A 15724-nucleotide genomic window follows, 5' to 3' on the forward strand; every position below is an offset into this window, starting at 1 on the left:
TTTATGCATTTTTGAGGATTTTTTTTTTACTTTTTCTGTGTCATCTGCTGGCCTTTGTGTGTCATCTGTGGTTTCCACACAACTCCCCAAAAATTCAAATTTGATTTCTTATGACAACCAGTGATATATTGAAACAGCGATGGGCAAGGACACAATGTACTTGAATTTGTACTATTCTAAGTTAATAATTATATGTAAACAATGGTTATTGGTTCTCCAGTCCATTGGAAATCTGCAATGAAGATTCAAATAAGGTGACCACTTCACAGATTTGTTATTCACACCAATAGGAACCAAACTATAGTTGTCCCTTAAAGTTGTGTTGATTGATTGGTTGGTTCATTGAAGTCAGGCTGTTTAGTTCCATCATCTTCTACCACATTAAGCTGCTGGCTTAAAACTCGTTTCTCCTAAAAGAAAAGTTAACAGTGATTACTTCTAAGATGGATGGCTCCACCAGCCTAGATTCTCCCTTCCCTACAGCAGATCACAACTCTTCTCTGCCTCAGTAGGTGGTCATCATGAATTACAGTAGCATGCAAAAATCTTCTCTTGGTGACTAAGTTTCTGGTATGAAGCTCTCTGAATTTACCTAAGCAAGTTCCCAATGAAAGAAAAAACAAATCCCTAGGCCCATTCTTGAAACCATTCCAGCTTAGTGGACCCACCAGAGTTTGGCTCCATTAGCCTTTGAGGACCCAGAATTAACTCCCTAGCAAGATGAGGCATTAAAAATTAAGTTTAAGGGGCAGCTAGGTAGCACAGTGGATAAAGCACCGGCCCTGGATTCAGGAGTACCTGAGTTCAAATCCATCCTCAGACACTCATTGCCCTGCCAAAAAAAAAAAAAAAATGAAGTTTAAGGGGCAGCTAGGTGGCGCAGTAGATAAAGCACTGGCCCTGGATTCAGGAGTACCTGAGTTCAAATCCAGCCTCAGACACTTGACACTAGCTATGTGACCCTGGGTAAGTCACTTAACCCCTGTTGCCCCGTAAACAAAACAAAACAAAAAAATGTAGTTTATTAGGGGCAGCTAGGTGGCGCAGTGGATAAAGCACTGGCCCTGGAGTCAGGAGTACCTGAGTTCAAATCCGGCCTCAGACACTTGACACTTACTAGCTGTGTGACCCTGGGCAAGTCACTTAACCCCAATTGTCTCATGAAAGAAAGAAAGAAAGAAAGAAAGAAAGAAAGAAAGAAAGAAAGAAAGAAAGAAAGAAAGAAAGAAAGAAAGAAAGAAAGAAAGAAATGAATAAAATTTTAAAATGAAGTTTATTTTGGAGGATTTTCCCTTTTGTTCTGATTCTTCTTTCACAACATGACTTATGAAAAAACACGTTTAATGTGATTGTACATAAATAACCTATATTAGATTGCTTTCTGTCTTGGGGAAGGGGGAGGAAAGGAAGGGAGAAGAATTTGGAACTAAAAATTTTATGAAAACAAATGTTGAAATCTATCTTTACATGTAACTGGAAAATAATAAAATAATTTTATGATTAAGAAAATGAAGTGTAATAAAGGAATGAAGGAATGGAACAAGGGGAAGGGGAGAAGATGTATTCATACACAACTAAACACTTTTGATGGTCTTTTAAAAATAAAAAATTTACTTAAATTGCTTTCCTATTATAAAAAGGGTACAATACAGATCAGACATGTATCATTAAACCATACTGCATCAGAAGTGATACAATCAATGGCTATCTGGATAGTTGCAAAGATTTTATTCCAACAAATTGTCCAAAGACAAAAAAGAGGAGCATCCCATTTGTACCTGCATCCTCAAATGAGATATATACTGTGAACCGATTCCTGCTCAGCACTAAAGGAACTGAGTTCGAGGAGGGAATCATACTTGAAACATGCCAAAGCACCATGGACACTAAAGATGAAGAGGTCCAAGAGGTACTTAATTACCTTTTTCCTTTAGGGTTACCTCCTTTGATGTGTGTATTACTATACACACATATGTATATGATGATAATTATGACATTAATATTGCTGCTGAGGATGGTGATGGTGGTGGTGGTTAACATTTATACAGTACCTACTGTATGCCAGCAATGTGCTAAATGGTTTATAAGTATTGTCTCATTTGATCCTCACAACAATTAGGCACAATATTATATTAGCCCAGATGAGATGAGGATGGAACACTATTGTGCTGCAAGAAATGATGAGCAAGATGCTATCAGAAAAGCCTGGAAAGGGGGCATCTAGGTGGTGCAGTGGACAAAGCACCAGCCCTGGATTCAGGAGGACCTGAGTTCAAATCCAGTCTCAGACACTTCACACTTACTAGCAGCTGTGTGACCTTGGGCAAGTCACATAACCCCAATTGCCCCTCAAAATAAAAGAAAGAAAAGCCTGGAGAGACGTGCATGAGCTGATACAAAGTGAAATGCACTGTATAAAAAATAACAGCAATATTGTAAGATGATCTGCTGAGAATGGCTTAGTTATTTTCAGCAATGCAATGATCCAAGACAACTCTGAAAGACTTATGAAAAATGCAACCCATCTACAGAGAAAGAACTATTAGCACCTGAATACTGATGGAAGTATAAAAAATTTTTTTAATATTATATTAACCCATTTTATAGATGAGGAGCCTGAGGCAAATAGAGGTTAAGGGATTTGCCAAGGGTCACACAGTCAGTAGGTGTTAAAGGTTGGATATATGCTCAGGTCTTCCTGACTCCAAGCCCAACACTGCAGCACATATGCACATACACACACAAACATATATCCTATATTTAATATTATATTATACATACATAGTGTTTTGCGTGTTGTCTTCTGCACTAACATGTCAGCACCTTGAGGGCAGGGAGCATCTTTTCTCTTTCTATTCTCAGAGCTAAGCATAGTGCTTGGCACATTTTTGTTATTCAATTGTGTCTGACGCTTTGTGACCCCATTTGGGGTTGTCTTGGCAGAGATACTGGAGTGGTTTGCCATTTCCTTCTCCAACTCATTTTACAGATGAGGAAACTGAGGCAAACAAGGCTAAATGACTTACCCAGGGTCACACAGATATTAAGCTTCCGAGGCCAGATTTGAACTCAGGTCCTCCTGACTCCAGGGCCAGAGCTCTATTGTCTAGCTGCCCTGTCTGGCATGTAGTAAGTGCTTAATAAATGCTTCTTGACTGACTGACTGACATTTATGTAGATAAATCCAATGACCCAAGTCACCACAGGCTCTCATATGTTTGCGAGTCTTGTCAGGAGCAGGAGAGGAGATGGTATAATCTATGACCCCCACTGAAGTGAGACTTTGGTGAAGATATCCTTAGAGCAGGGATTTTTATCCTGGAGTACATGAACATGTTTTTTGGCTTTTTGGATATTTTGGCAACTGATGGGGCAGTTAGGTAGCACAGTGAATAAAACAGTGGCCCTGGGGTCAGGAAGACCTGAGTTCAAATCTCACATCAGACATTTATTAGCTATGTGACACTGGGCAAGTCACTTAAATATGTGGGGCCATCTCCAGTCATCCTGATGTATCTCTTGCCACTGGACCTAGATGGCTCTGGAGGAGAGAGTGAGGCTGGTGACCCTGCACGGTCTTCTCTCACTTAAATCCAATTTGGAGCAGCACATCATCCCAATGTCACAGTTCTCTTTGAGAACAAACAGCAATTGGATAACTGCATTTCAACACAATAAGTTTCGTTTGTAATCCTATGTTATTAATTTGATGCATGATTCTGAGAATGGGCACCCACAGTTTTCAAAAGACTGACTGCCAAAAGGGTGAAGGACATCCAAGGATCAGTGATTGTCTCTTATTTCTACCATATTTCTATATTTCCTACCATATAATCCACTCCTATTGTAAGAAAAATGAAGCATGACATACCTTCCTGAAACAATCAAAGTTGGATAAAAAATCATCTTTGGTTAGTAGGACTCTATCATCAGTATTCTGTTTCCTTCCTCCTGAAAAACAGACATTGTAATTTTGGAAAAATAACTGTACAAATAATTACTATGTGAAATAATTCTTCAGAATTTCAGATCCAAATGTAAATTCTTTCATTATAATTACACAGAGCCATTGGACAGAATGCAGCCCACAACATTCCTTAGTGCAATCCAAACCAGACTGAAATAGAATTGGTGGGGGGGCAGCTAGGTGGTGCAGTGGTTAAAGCTCCAGCCCTGGATTCAGGAGGAACTGAGTTCAAATCCAGTCTCAGACACTTGACACTAGCTGTGTGACCCTGGGCAAGTCACTTAACCCTCCTTGCCCTGCAAAAATGTAAAAAAAAAAAAATAGAATTGTGGGGGAAGTGCAGTCAGGTGGCACAGTGGATAAAGCACTGACCCTGGATTCATGAGGACCTAAGTTCAAATTCAGCCTCAGATGCTTGACACTTACTAACTGTGTGACCCTGGGCAAGTCACTTAACCCTCATTACCCTCGAAACAAAACAAATATATATATATATATATATATATATATATATATATATATATATATATACATACACACACACTATATTATATATATATATAATATATATATATATACACACACACTATATACACACACACACACACACACACACACACACACACTAAAATGAGATCATATTACATATACAGTTTACTGGGCCCCATTTCTATCTAGATTTGACCCCACCGATCTAATCCAATCCTTATCTGAAGCATGACTCTCCTTTAGAATACTACCTGCAAACCACAGCTAGTAAATATCTGAAACCAGATTTGAACTCAAGTCTTCCTGACTCCGGGGCCGGAACTCTATGCATTGCACTACCTAGTTGCCCCAAACACAGCAGGTGTTTAATAAATGCTCATTGTTGAAATGAATCTCAGGCTCCCTATCTGTAAAGAAAAAAATTCATATATTATATTGCCAAAATCACAATAAAGAATAATTGATACAAGTGACCATAAATTGCCATGCAAAAGTTATCTCAAAAGAATAGCAACACAGAAACAGGTACCTGTTAGGAGGCTAACAATTAGTCCCACAAATATAGTGACCAACATTCCAACAGTGCTGAAGTACAGGAATGATAAAGAATACCAGTTATCCATTAGGGGAGTTCTAGAAAGAAGTGGGAGGAAAGCTTCATTATAAAATTAATCTAAAGATCTTGTATAAAAAACAATAGACAGCCATCATGTTCCATAAAACATTCAAAGTGGGGGCAGCTAGGTGGCACAATAGATAAAGCACCAGCCCTGGATTCAGGAGGACCTGAGTTCAAATCTGCCCTCAGACACTTGACACTTACTAGCTGTGTGACCCTGGGCAGGTCACTTAACTCTCACTGCCCTGCGAAAACAAACAAACCAAAAAACAAAAACAATAAATACACATTAAAAGCACAAAAGAGGGGGGGCAGCTAGATGGTACAGTGGTAAAAGCACTGGCCCTGGATTCAGGAGGACCTGAGTTCAAATCCGGCCTCAGACACTTGATACTTACTAGCTGTGTGACCCTGGGCAAGTCACTTAACCCCCATTGCCTGCAAAAAAAAAAAAAAAAAGCACTCCACTATGTTAAATTGACTCCCCCGGTGCTCATCAATTAAAGAATGGCTGAACAAATGATTGCATGTGGAAATGTGAAAATAATGGAATACGATCGTGCTATAGGAAGGTATGAAAAATATGGTACCAGAGAAACCTGGGAAGACTAGTATTAACAGATTCAAAGTGAAATGAGCAGAACCAAGAGAGCAACATATACAATAGTCTTGTAAAGAAAAAACAAATACAAAAGATTTAAGAACTCTGATCAAAACAATGATCAACCACAATTCCAGAGGACTCATAATGGAACATGTTATCTACCTTCTGACAGAAAGGTGGACTCAGTATCCAGAATGAGACACATATATCTGGATACAGCCAATGAGAGAATTTATTTTGCTTAACTATATTGCATACCAATGTGTGCGTATGTGTATGTTTAATAAACTTCTACTATGTGTCAAGCACTATGGTAAGTTATGAAGATGTAAAGAAAGGCAAAATAAAAACAACCAAACAAGAAAAAAAAAAAAACAGTCCATGCTTTGAAGGTGATCAGTCTAATGAGGGAGTTATCATGTATCTATCTATGAATAAACAAGATACAGCCAGGATAAAGTGGAGATAATCTTAAAGGGAAGGCAGTAATGTTAAGAGAGATCAGAAAAGGCTTTTTGCAGAAGGTGGGATTGTTTTTTTATGACATCATTTGTCATATATGGCACAGTGGATAGAGGGTGGGAATTGAAGTCAGGAAGACCTGACTCTCATTCTCTCTCTCTCAAGTGTGTAGGTATGTGTCTGTATTTATTGCAAGAGTTTTTATTATTTTTGTTCTTTTTTCAGTGGGCAGGAGAGAAAATAATTTTTTTCCATTAAGAAATTAAATTCAACTGTGTGACCCTGGGCAAGTTGTTTAACCCTCATTGCCCCACCCAAAAGAAAACAAAGCAACAACAACAACAACAATAACAATGACAAAGATTAAATTCAAAATTTTTCAATGCAAGCTAAAAAAAAAGCGAATTCCTCAGGTGTAGGTAGGACTTATGGAAAGACATGAATGAAGGTCAAATAGTTTGAGCAAGTATTGATGGGTTAAGAATTGTATTTTTTGCAGGGTGTTCCTTAAAATATTGATAGTCAAGCAAAACAAAGTGTACATCAGTGAGCCCCAAAGCAAAGTCATGAGAGTTGTAAGGAATCTTCCATGTTCTACCTTTCTCTCACTTAGTTACTGTTTTCTAAGTTACATTGTAAAATTTATTCCAATACCTTTCAGCGTGGTGACCTTGAAAAGCATTTGGTGAACCTGGTGTTCCTGTAGCTGCAGTCCAGTTCCTCTGGTGGTGGAAGCTGGTTATGTTACAACCATCTGTCATGAGGCTCAATTGTAAACTTGCCTCTGGAAGGGGAGGATAAAGCTGAGCTCCAATTCCAACCCAAAGAGAAAGGATAAATCCCGCAACAAGCCCTACAAATGCCCCCTGCAAAAAAGAAGTGCTTTTGAGAGGAAAATAATAGTTTTGGATTTTTTCCTTTTTAAAAAAATTTGTTTTAATTTATGGAATAAAACAAGGATTTTCATAATATGGTATAATAAAAAAAGATGATTGCACATGAAACTGCAAATCTACTATGTACAACATGTTCTTCCTTTCAAATATACAATAAAATTATCATGTAAATTTCTTTATTTTTCTTCCTTACCCTCCCCTCCCCTCCCCTCCCCTACACACACACACACACACACACACACACACACACACACACACACACACACACACACACAAACTTTTGGAAGGAAAAAGGAATGGGTGGGGGATTGAGGTCAATTTCTTCCCAAATGACCTATCCAAAAGTGGAATCACCTGCCTTGAGAGGTAGTGGGATTGCCCTCACTAGAGCTCTATGATGAAAGGCTTATTCATTTACTGGGAATGCTGCCAAGGGGATTTGTGTTCGGGCATGGTTTGGTCTAGTAAGTGACCTGTGAGGTTGCTCTCAAATCTGAAATTCTATGACTATGATTTTGTGAAATTTGACTCAAGATTATACCCACCACACTTGAAAACAGATCCATCACCTCTCCCCAAGCAGCAGCCCCTTACAAATTCCTTATCTCTATCAAATGATGGTATTTGACCAGTCATCCAAGGCTCAAATCCATGGAGTCATCTTGAGATATAACTGAATAGGGGCAGCTAGGTGGAGCAGTGGACAGAGCACCAGCCATGGAGTCAGGGGGACCTGAGTTCAAATCCGGCATCAGACACTTGACTCTTACTAGCTGTGTGACCCTGGGAAAGTCACTTAACCCCAACTACCTCACCAAAAAAAAAAAAAGAAAGGAAAAAGAAAAAAAAGAGATATAATTGAATAGAAGTAAGAATTCTGAGATGGTTTTAATTTTAGGCTGTGTCAATCCCTAGAACATAGAATAGTACCTGGCATGTATTTATCAATCAACATTTATTCAGTGCCTACAAGGTACCAGGTGCTATGGGAGGCAATGAGGATACACAGATAAAAGTGAGACAGCCCCTGATCTCAAGGAGCTCACATTTAACCTGGGAGAGATAGGACATATATAAGGAAGTATATGCATCATAATTACATTAGTGTATACCTAAGGAGCACTATAGTGGAAAGAGCACAAAAGCCTCACCGTTACTTAGCTTCTGTATGATCATAGACAAGTCACCCTCTCTGAGTCTGAAAAGAGCAGGCTTCCTCACAGGGAGCTATATAACTATCTCATTCAAGCAGTGATCTCTGAAGTGCTTTAGAACTTGAAAGGAAAAAAGGAAGTGGGGCTAGGAGTGTGGAAGAGGACCCTTAGGAAAGGAGCTGGAATTTGCACTTTTACCTTTGGGGAAAATCACTAATTTCCACTGCACTTTAGAGGAATACACAATATTCATATTCATACTCACCATTGAGTTGGCAAAAGGGACCAAGATGCCCAAAGAAAACAAGCCCAAAAGGGGTCCACCAATCACACCAAAGATACTGAGTACTACCTATGAGAATAAAATATCATGGATTAGCTGTGAGAGGCAGATTCTCAAGAAGTAGCTAGTTTTGCAATTTGGATAGGAAAGAATGGATTAGAGATCAGTAACAGAATGACAATAGGTGTTGGCTTTTCCAAAATGGAAAAGTGGTTTAATGGGGTACTATGAGCTGGAGAGAAAATATAAGTTGGAAAGCATGTTAAAGGCATGTAGTAAAAACAAAACAAAAACAACAAAAAGGCATGTAGTGGAGTCACTGGATGGAGGCTTGGAAGATACCAACAATATATATGATCTGGAAATTGAACCAGAAAAGGACACTGAACAGGAGAGCTCAGACAGGTAGGAGGAGATCTAAGAGAGGCCACAGAAGAGAGAGTATGGTCCGCAGTGCCAAAGGCAGCAGAGAAGCCAAGAAAGATGACAACTGAGAAAAAAAGCCGTAAGATTTATCAACTAACAAATCATTGGCAACTATGGAAAGTTGCTTCAGTCAAGTAATGAGGTCAGAATCCAGACTGCAAAGGGTTGAGAAATCAACAAGAGGAGGTAGAGATAGCTAGTGTAAACAACAGTTTCTAAGACTCTGCTAAGAAAGGGAAGAGAGCTTTAGGACAATATCATGACAGGGCAAAGGCCATTCCAATAAAACACAAAAGAGCAAAAGCTAGAGTATACGATGTATAACCAAGATGACCTCTGCCAATGATCAACTCTTACCTGTAACAAAGCTCCCATGAGTGATGCTAAGGCTGCCATTCCAATGCATAGGGCTCCAAAGAGCAGACCTGGAGGAGCAGACGTAAAGTCAATATAATTTTCATGCACATAATTAAATATTCTCAATGGAATACATTCATCAAAGATTTAAAACCTGTAAAAAATTGGATTGGCCTGAGGCATAACCATATAGATCAGTGAAAACATATGATGCGTTTTTCCTAACAAGTATATGCAAAATTGATGAATAACCCCCCTGGGTTGTACTTGAGGATTAGTCAAAATAAATCAATAAATAAGCATTTATTAAGTGCTTATTATGTGTCAGGCACTATGTCAGATTCTTGGGATAGAAGGACAAAGCAAAAACATTCTCTGGCTTTAAGAAACTTATAGTCTAATAGAGGAGACAACACGTGCATAAAGGCAAATTTATAGAGGTAATTTTAAAGGAGAGGATGCTAGCAGTGAAGTGGATTAGGAAAGGCCTCCTACAGAAGGTATGGCGTCTTGAAGGAAGTTGGGTATTATAAGAGGCAGAGAGGAACGAGAGCATTCCAAGCATGAAAAACCACCCCATGTGACAAAAGGCAATTAATCAAAATGGACATGACATGGGGTGCATTAAGGGGAATGATGTGTGAGACAATTGTAAAGACAGAATTGGATACAATTGTGAAGAGTTTATATTTGAACCTAGAAGTAATAGGGAGCCTTTGGGGATTATTGAGTAGGGGAGTGATGTGATCAGACCTAGACTTTGAGGAAAACCACTTTGGCAGCTGTATGGAGGACAGACGGGTGGGAAGAGCCTTAAGGGAGGTAGACCAACAAGAAAGGAGGAGGAGGAGGCCTGAGTACACATAACTTTTAGGACCCTACACCCTGAGACCCATTAAGAATATTAAGAATAGTCCAGAGGAAAGGTGATAGGATTGGTTTCATCCTAGCAGACTGCAAACTCCTTGGGGGCCAGAAATGTCTCACTTCCATGTCTGCATTACCATCACCAAGCATGGTGCTTGGCACATAGTAGGCACTTAATGAACGTTTATTGATTGATTGGTTGAGGCTGACACAACAAGAGTCAAGTCAGCAAGCATTTATCAAGTGCTTACTATGTTCCAGGCACCAGGCTACCCATTATTCCATGACACTTCTTCAAAACTAAGTCATTCTTGTATGAACTGATGTATAGTGAAGTGAACAGAACCTGCAGAATGTTGTGCACAGAGACAGCAATATTGTTTGATGAAGAACTATGAAAGACTTAACTATTCTCAGCAATACAAGGATGCAAGACAATCCCGAAGGACAATTGATGAAACATACTATCCACCACCAGAGAAAGAACTGATATTGATGGAACACAGACTGAAGCATGCTATTTTTCACTTTCTTTCATTTTTTTCTTTTATTCAAGGTTTTCTTATACAAAATAACTAATATGGTAATGTTTTACATAATTGCACATGTATAACCTATATCTGATTGCTTACTGTCTCAGGGAGGGGGAAGGAAAAGGAGGGAAGGAGGGATAAAATTTGGAATTTAAACCTTTAAATGATGTTTATTATTTTTAAATAATGTTTATTATTTTAAAAGAAAGGAAGGAAGGAAGGAATAAAGAAAGATACCTGAAAAAAAATCATTTTTCTCCCTGGCTCTTAGCAATAATAGAAGCAACATTTATAAAAATCCTTGGCTTGGTTCTTCCTCATTTGTAGCTGATGAAATTACATCATTGTGGGATTCCAAATATTTACTCCTGCAAAGTTCCTTATTTCTATTTGGGAAACCACCATCCTCTTGCATCATCCTGATTTTAAATCTCAGTTGGCTTTGCCTCTTTCTTTATAGTCACACTACTCATACTCCAAATTCAATAAACATCCAAGGCCCATTGATTAAACTTCTAGAATATCTCCCACATCCATCCCCTTCTCTCCACTTACATAGCCCCAACCACCCTAGTGCAGGCCTTGTTACCTCTTGACTGGTCTAACGTAAAGCTTCTGAACTGATGTCTCTGCCTCTAGTCTCTGCCCTTTTCTATATGAACTCAGAAAACATGAGTTTGAATCTTGTCTCTGCTCTTACTATGTGATTGTATGTCATTACCTTAATCTCTCTGAACCTCAGTTTCTTCACCTGTTAAATCAGGCAGTTTGACAGATAACTTAAGGATGTTTAGGTAGATAGACTGTATAGTGAATAAAGTTGGAACTGGAGTCAAGAAAACCTGAGTTCAAATATTCCCTCAAGTACTTCTTCAATGTTTGGTCCGTTGCAAGTCACTTAAATCTCTTTCAGTCTGTTTCCCCTTCTACAGAATGGGAATGATGATAGCACCTAACTCACATGGTCGTGGTGAGGATCAAGCAAAATAATCTGTGGAATTAGAGGAAACTTAGAAAGGGATTAATAGTCTACTCAAATATTTAAGGGTCTGTCACCTGGAAGAGATTTTTGTCTCCAGAGGGCAAAACCACAAGCAACCAAAAGTTGCAAAGAGGAAAAAAGTCAGCCTTGACTGGGGGGGGGGGGGAGGAGGAAGGACTCTTTAATTATTAGATAATCTAAAAAACAATAATAATTATCTGAATGTGGAATGGGCTGCACTGGAGATAATCGTGCACATATTGTTGCTGTTTAGTAGTTTCAGTTACATCCGATTCTTCCTGACCCCATTTGGGGTGTTTCTTGGCAAAGATGATGGAATGGTTTGCCATTTCCTTCTCCAGCTAATTTTACATTTGAAGAAACTGAGGCAAACACAGTGAAGTGACTTGCCCAGGGTCACACAGCTAGTCAGTATCTGAAGTCAGATTTGAATTTATGAAGATTAGTCTTCTTGACTCCAAGACCAGCACTCTATCCACTGTGCCACCTAGCTGTCCATGTCATGCACATAATAAAAGACTTAATAAATGTCAGATTCTACCTTTTCTCCTTCTATTCCTTCCTCCTCCCTCCCTCCCTTCTTTTACTCCTCCTTTCCTTCCTTTTCTTCCCTTCCTTTCTCCTTTCCTTCCTCTTTTCTTCCTTCATTCCCTCCCTTCCTTTCTTTTCTTCCTTCCCTCCTTCCCTTTTTCTTCTTGCCTTTCCCTTCTTCCTTCCTTCCCTCCCTCTTCCTTTCCTTTCTTTCTTCCTTCCTTTTTTCTCTTTCCTTCTTCCCTTCCTTCCTTTCTTCTTTCTCTCCCTCCCTTCCTTCCTCCCCTGTCTTCCCTCTCTTCTTTCTTTCCCACCTTTCCCCTTCTTTCCTTTCCTCTTTCCTTCCTTCTTCCCTTCCTTCCTTTCTTCTTTCCCTCCCTCCCTCCTTCCTCCCTTCTTGCCCTTCCATCCTTCCTTGACTTCCCCCTCCCTCCCTTTCTTCCTTCCCTTCAAAAGTCTTCAAGGTAATCATTTGATGAGTATAATTGAGAAGGGACACCAGTTCAGACATAGGATGAATTGAATGGCCAATGAAATTCCTTCTACCTAGAAGATTCTGTGACTTCTAAGCTGCTTTCTAGTTCTAAATCTAGGATCCCATAAGAGTGCAAAAATGTTCTTCCTCCCAAACTGGGTCAGATCTCCAGACCCAGAAAGCTTTTGATACCCAGATATCCATCTCTTTTATGTAACATGGAAAAGTGGAGTTATTCCCTGATCACTTACTTGTCACCTTACAAAGCCAAGACAGAGTCTTCTCCGAGAGTGATGGGAAGTAAGGTTTGATGAGATCTGAGATTGTTACTGCGGCTAAAGCATTCACGCTGGCAGACACGGTGCTAGAAAAGATAAGGGAAAACCTTTTTCGCCTTGTTCCATTTAATAAACATTGTGAAGACAGAAACTGGAAATAATCTTTTCAATTCATATCGACCCTTGATATTGGATTCTATTTCTGGGATCTCAGGCCCTAGAGCTGGAAGGGACCCAAGAAGGCATGCAATACAACCACCCAATTGCCTTCAATCACATCAAAGGCAGAATTTGGACTGAGCTCTTTCTCCCTCAAAACCCTGTATTCTATCTACTATTCATGCTGCTGCTCCATACATATATTTAAGACAAATAACTGAGGCATCTGTTTTTAACAAATGGTGAATTCTTTAGGGAAAAGTAAAAACTGCTGACACTGAATTATTATTATTGAAGCCTCAGTGGGAATATGGAAACATACTATACGAGAATGAGTTTCATTAAATGCCATTGTTGTTGTCCTTTGTTTTCAAAGAGGGCCATGACATTGGGAGGTGATGTCATCACTTGCATTGGATTGGATTTAAGTGAGGGAAGGCTGTGCAAAGTAACCAGCCTCACTCTCTCCTCCTGAGCCATCTGGGTCCAGTGGCAAGATATACAACAGGATGACTGGAGATGGTCCCAGTATTAAACATGAAACCTCCCCCTGAACTGCTAACATTCTGGAGGTGGGGTGGGGGATAGGATAAACACCTTTCTGATATGATTAATATTACATAATGAAACAACACTTGGGTCCCTTGTGACACTGAGCTAACTCTGCACTTTTGTTTTGTTTTGTTTTGGTTGGTTTTGGGGGGGGGGTTTTGTGAGGCAATTGGGGTTAAGTGACTTGCCCAGGGTCATACAGCTAGTTAAGTGTCAAGTGTCTGAGGCCAGATTTGCACTGAGGTCCTCCTGAATCCAGGGCTGGTGCTTTATCCACTTTACCACCTAGCTGCCCCAACTCTGCACTTTCTAAAACTCTAAAAGCAAAATGCTAGCTCTGCTAGGAGTGACTAAGTTGGAAAGGCTTCCAGTGTGGTCTCAACAAAAGACTATTGTCCAATAATCAGCTAGGATAAGTCCAAAGAGACTGATCTACCATATATGACCTTGAAGAGATGTTTCTTGGTTGGAGCAACTGATAAAGCCCATCGACAAATATATAGAGAATATATTTATGTCTATGAAGGTATCAGTATACTCAATGATGAAGTCATGGTTCCTGGAAGTATTGAATAGAATACATACCTAAGTTGCAAGTTTATCATGCCTATTGCTGGTAATTCATCCTCAGCTCATGAAATATGAAGGTCTTTATAAAGCATTCCAAAATTACACTTCATTAATTACATAAAGTTCATACCTCAGTGTTGCACTATATACACATGCCACAAAGAGGCCCGGGAGTCCTGGAAAATCGTGCAGAATGTCCAATGCTAAATAGGGCATGAGCTGAAAGAGTCCAAAGTTTACTAATGTTGCTCCTTATTATAGAAACAAATCTACAATAACTGATGAAGGAAATCAATTTCTCATTTATCCAGCATTGGCAGAGAATGAGCTACTTCAAATGGATGAATGTTTAAGATAACTAAGTCAATAACAAAAGTGCCTTAAAAAAAAGTAAATATTTCTCTTTTGCTTTTAGATTGTATTGATTTCTTTTGTTTTTATACCACATAGATTTTATTCTGAGTACCTCTTTCTTCCCCTCTCTGCCTCCCCCATCAAGGAGCTACCATCTCTTGTGTAAAGGAATTGTTGTAAAAGGAAAAAGAGGAAGAAGAGGGGGAAAATGAGTGAAAGATATCAAAACAATAAAAAACAATCAAAATAATATTACTTTATTTGAACATTTCCACACCACTAGACTTCTAGAAAGGAATAGGGTGGGATTGGGGGTGGGGTGGGGGGAGGAACTTTGTCTTCTCATATCTCTTCTTTATGGCCAAGTTTATTCTATGTAACTTTGCAATATTCAGTTTTGAATGTTTTGTGGTTGTTGATTTTTCAACTTAAATTATTATATTTTTGGTTTTTTGTGGGAAACTTAAATTATTATAGTCAGCGTGTATATTGTTTTCCCGGCTCTGCTTATTTAACTTTGTATAAGAATATTTATGTATTCCCCCTGATTCTCTCTATTCATCATGCTCATCATTTCTTACAGAAGAATAATATTCCACTATATTCAAGTACCGCCATTTGTTTATGTCCAAGGCAATGTAACATGATTGCCCTTTAATGACATAGATTATTATATAAGAAGATGAAACAGCCTTCTCCAAAGTGTTTTTCTAATCTTCTGGAAAAATCTTGGTTATTTCTTGATCCTCTGACTTGTGAATAACCTTCTAAGGGTCATTTCTACACAACAGTAACCCAATGGGCCACAAGAACCTCTCATCAGGGTCGGTCTCAATGGAATTGATTAATAATAGTGTGAATGAACATCATCCACACGTTTTAGCAATTTTAACAATATTGTTCATTGAAAATATTAACAAATTTAATAATAGATTAGAGATGGGTTTCCCCAAAGTTTACAAATTCTTTTCAGAAGATGAATCTTCTGCAGGTATGACAACTAATTTCCTCCAACTCCTTTTTAACATTTTACCAGAATTCTAAACACAAAATCCATTAAACATTGAATCATCTTTACTATCATAAAGAAATTTAAAATCTTTGCATATTGGATCTACTTTTTTCATAAAATTATTTCTATTTTC

At 38.8% G+C, this 15724-nt stretch overlaps 1 protein-coding gene across 1 annotated transcript in view; it reads right to left on the minus strand.

Annotated features, from left to right (window-relative positions):
- Positions 1 to 311: 311 nt before the first annotated feature.
- The window catches only part of LOC122729044 (sodium-coupled monocarboxylate transporter 1-like), a 42036-nt gene continuing 26623 nt past the window's right edge, over positions 312 to 15724 (minus strand). Inside the window, exons 8-15 of the mRNA XM_043967710.1 lie at positions 14356 to 14444; positions 12918 to 13030; positions 9258 to 9325; positions 8457 to 8543; positions 6796 to 7007; positions 4986 to 5089; positions 3872 to 3951; positions 312 to 410 (exon numbers count right to left, since the gene is read on the minus strand). Coding sequence (XP_043823645.1) covers positions 312 to 410; positions 3872 to 3951; positions 4986 to 5089; positions 6796 to 7007; positions 8457 to 8543; positions 9258 to 9325; positions 12918 to 13030; positions 14356 to 14444 — 852 coding nt within the window. The remainder of the gene's footprint in view (positions 411 to 3871; positions 3952 to 4985; positions 5090 to 6795; positions 7008 to 8456; positions 8544 to 9257; positions 9326 to 12917; positions 13031 to 14355; positions 14445 to 15724) is intronic.

The sequence above is a fragment of the Dromiciops gliroides genome, chromosome 5 (genome assembly GCF_019393635.1).
Source record: "Dromiciops gliroides isolate mDroGli1 chromosome 5, mDroGli1.pri, whole genome shotgun sequence".
Taxonomy (NCBI): Eukaryota; Metazoa; Chordata; class Mammalia; order Microbiotheria; family Microbiotheriidae; genus Dromiciops; species Dromiciops gliroides.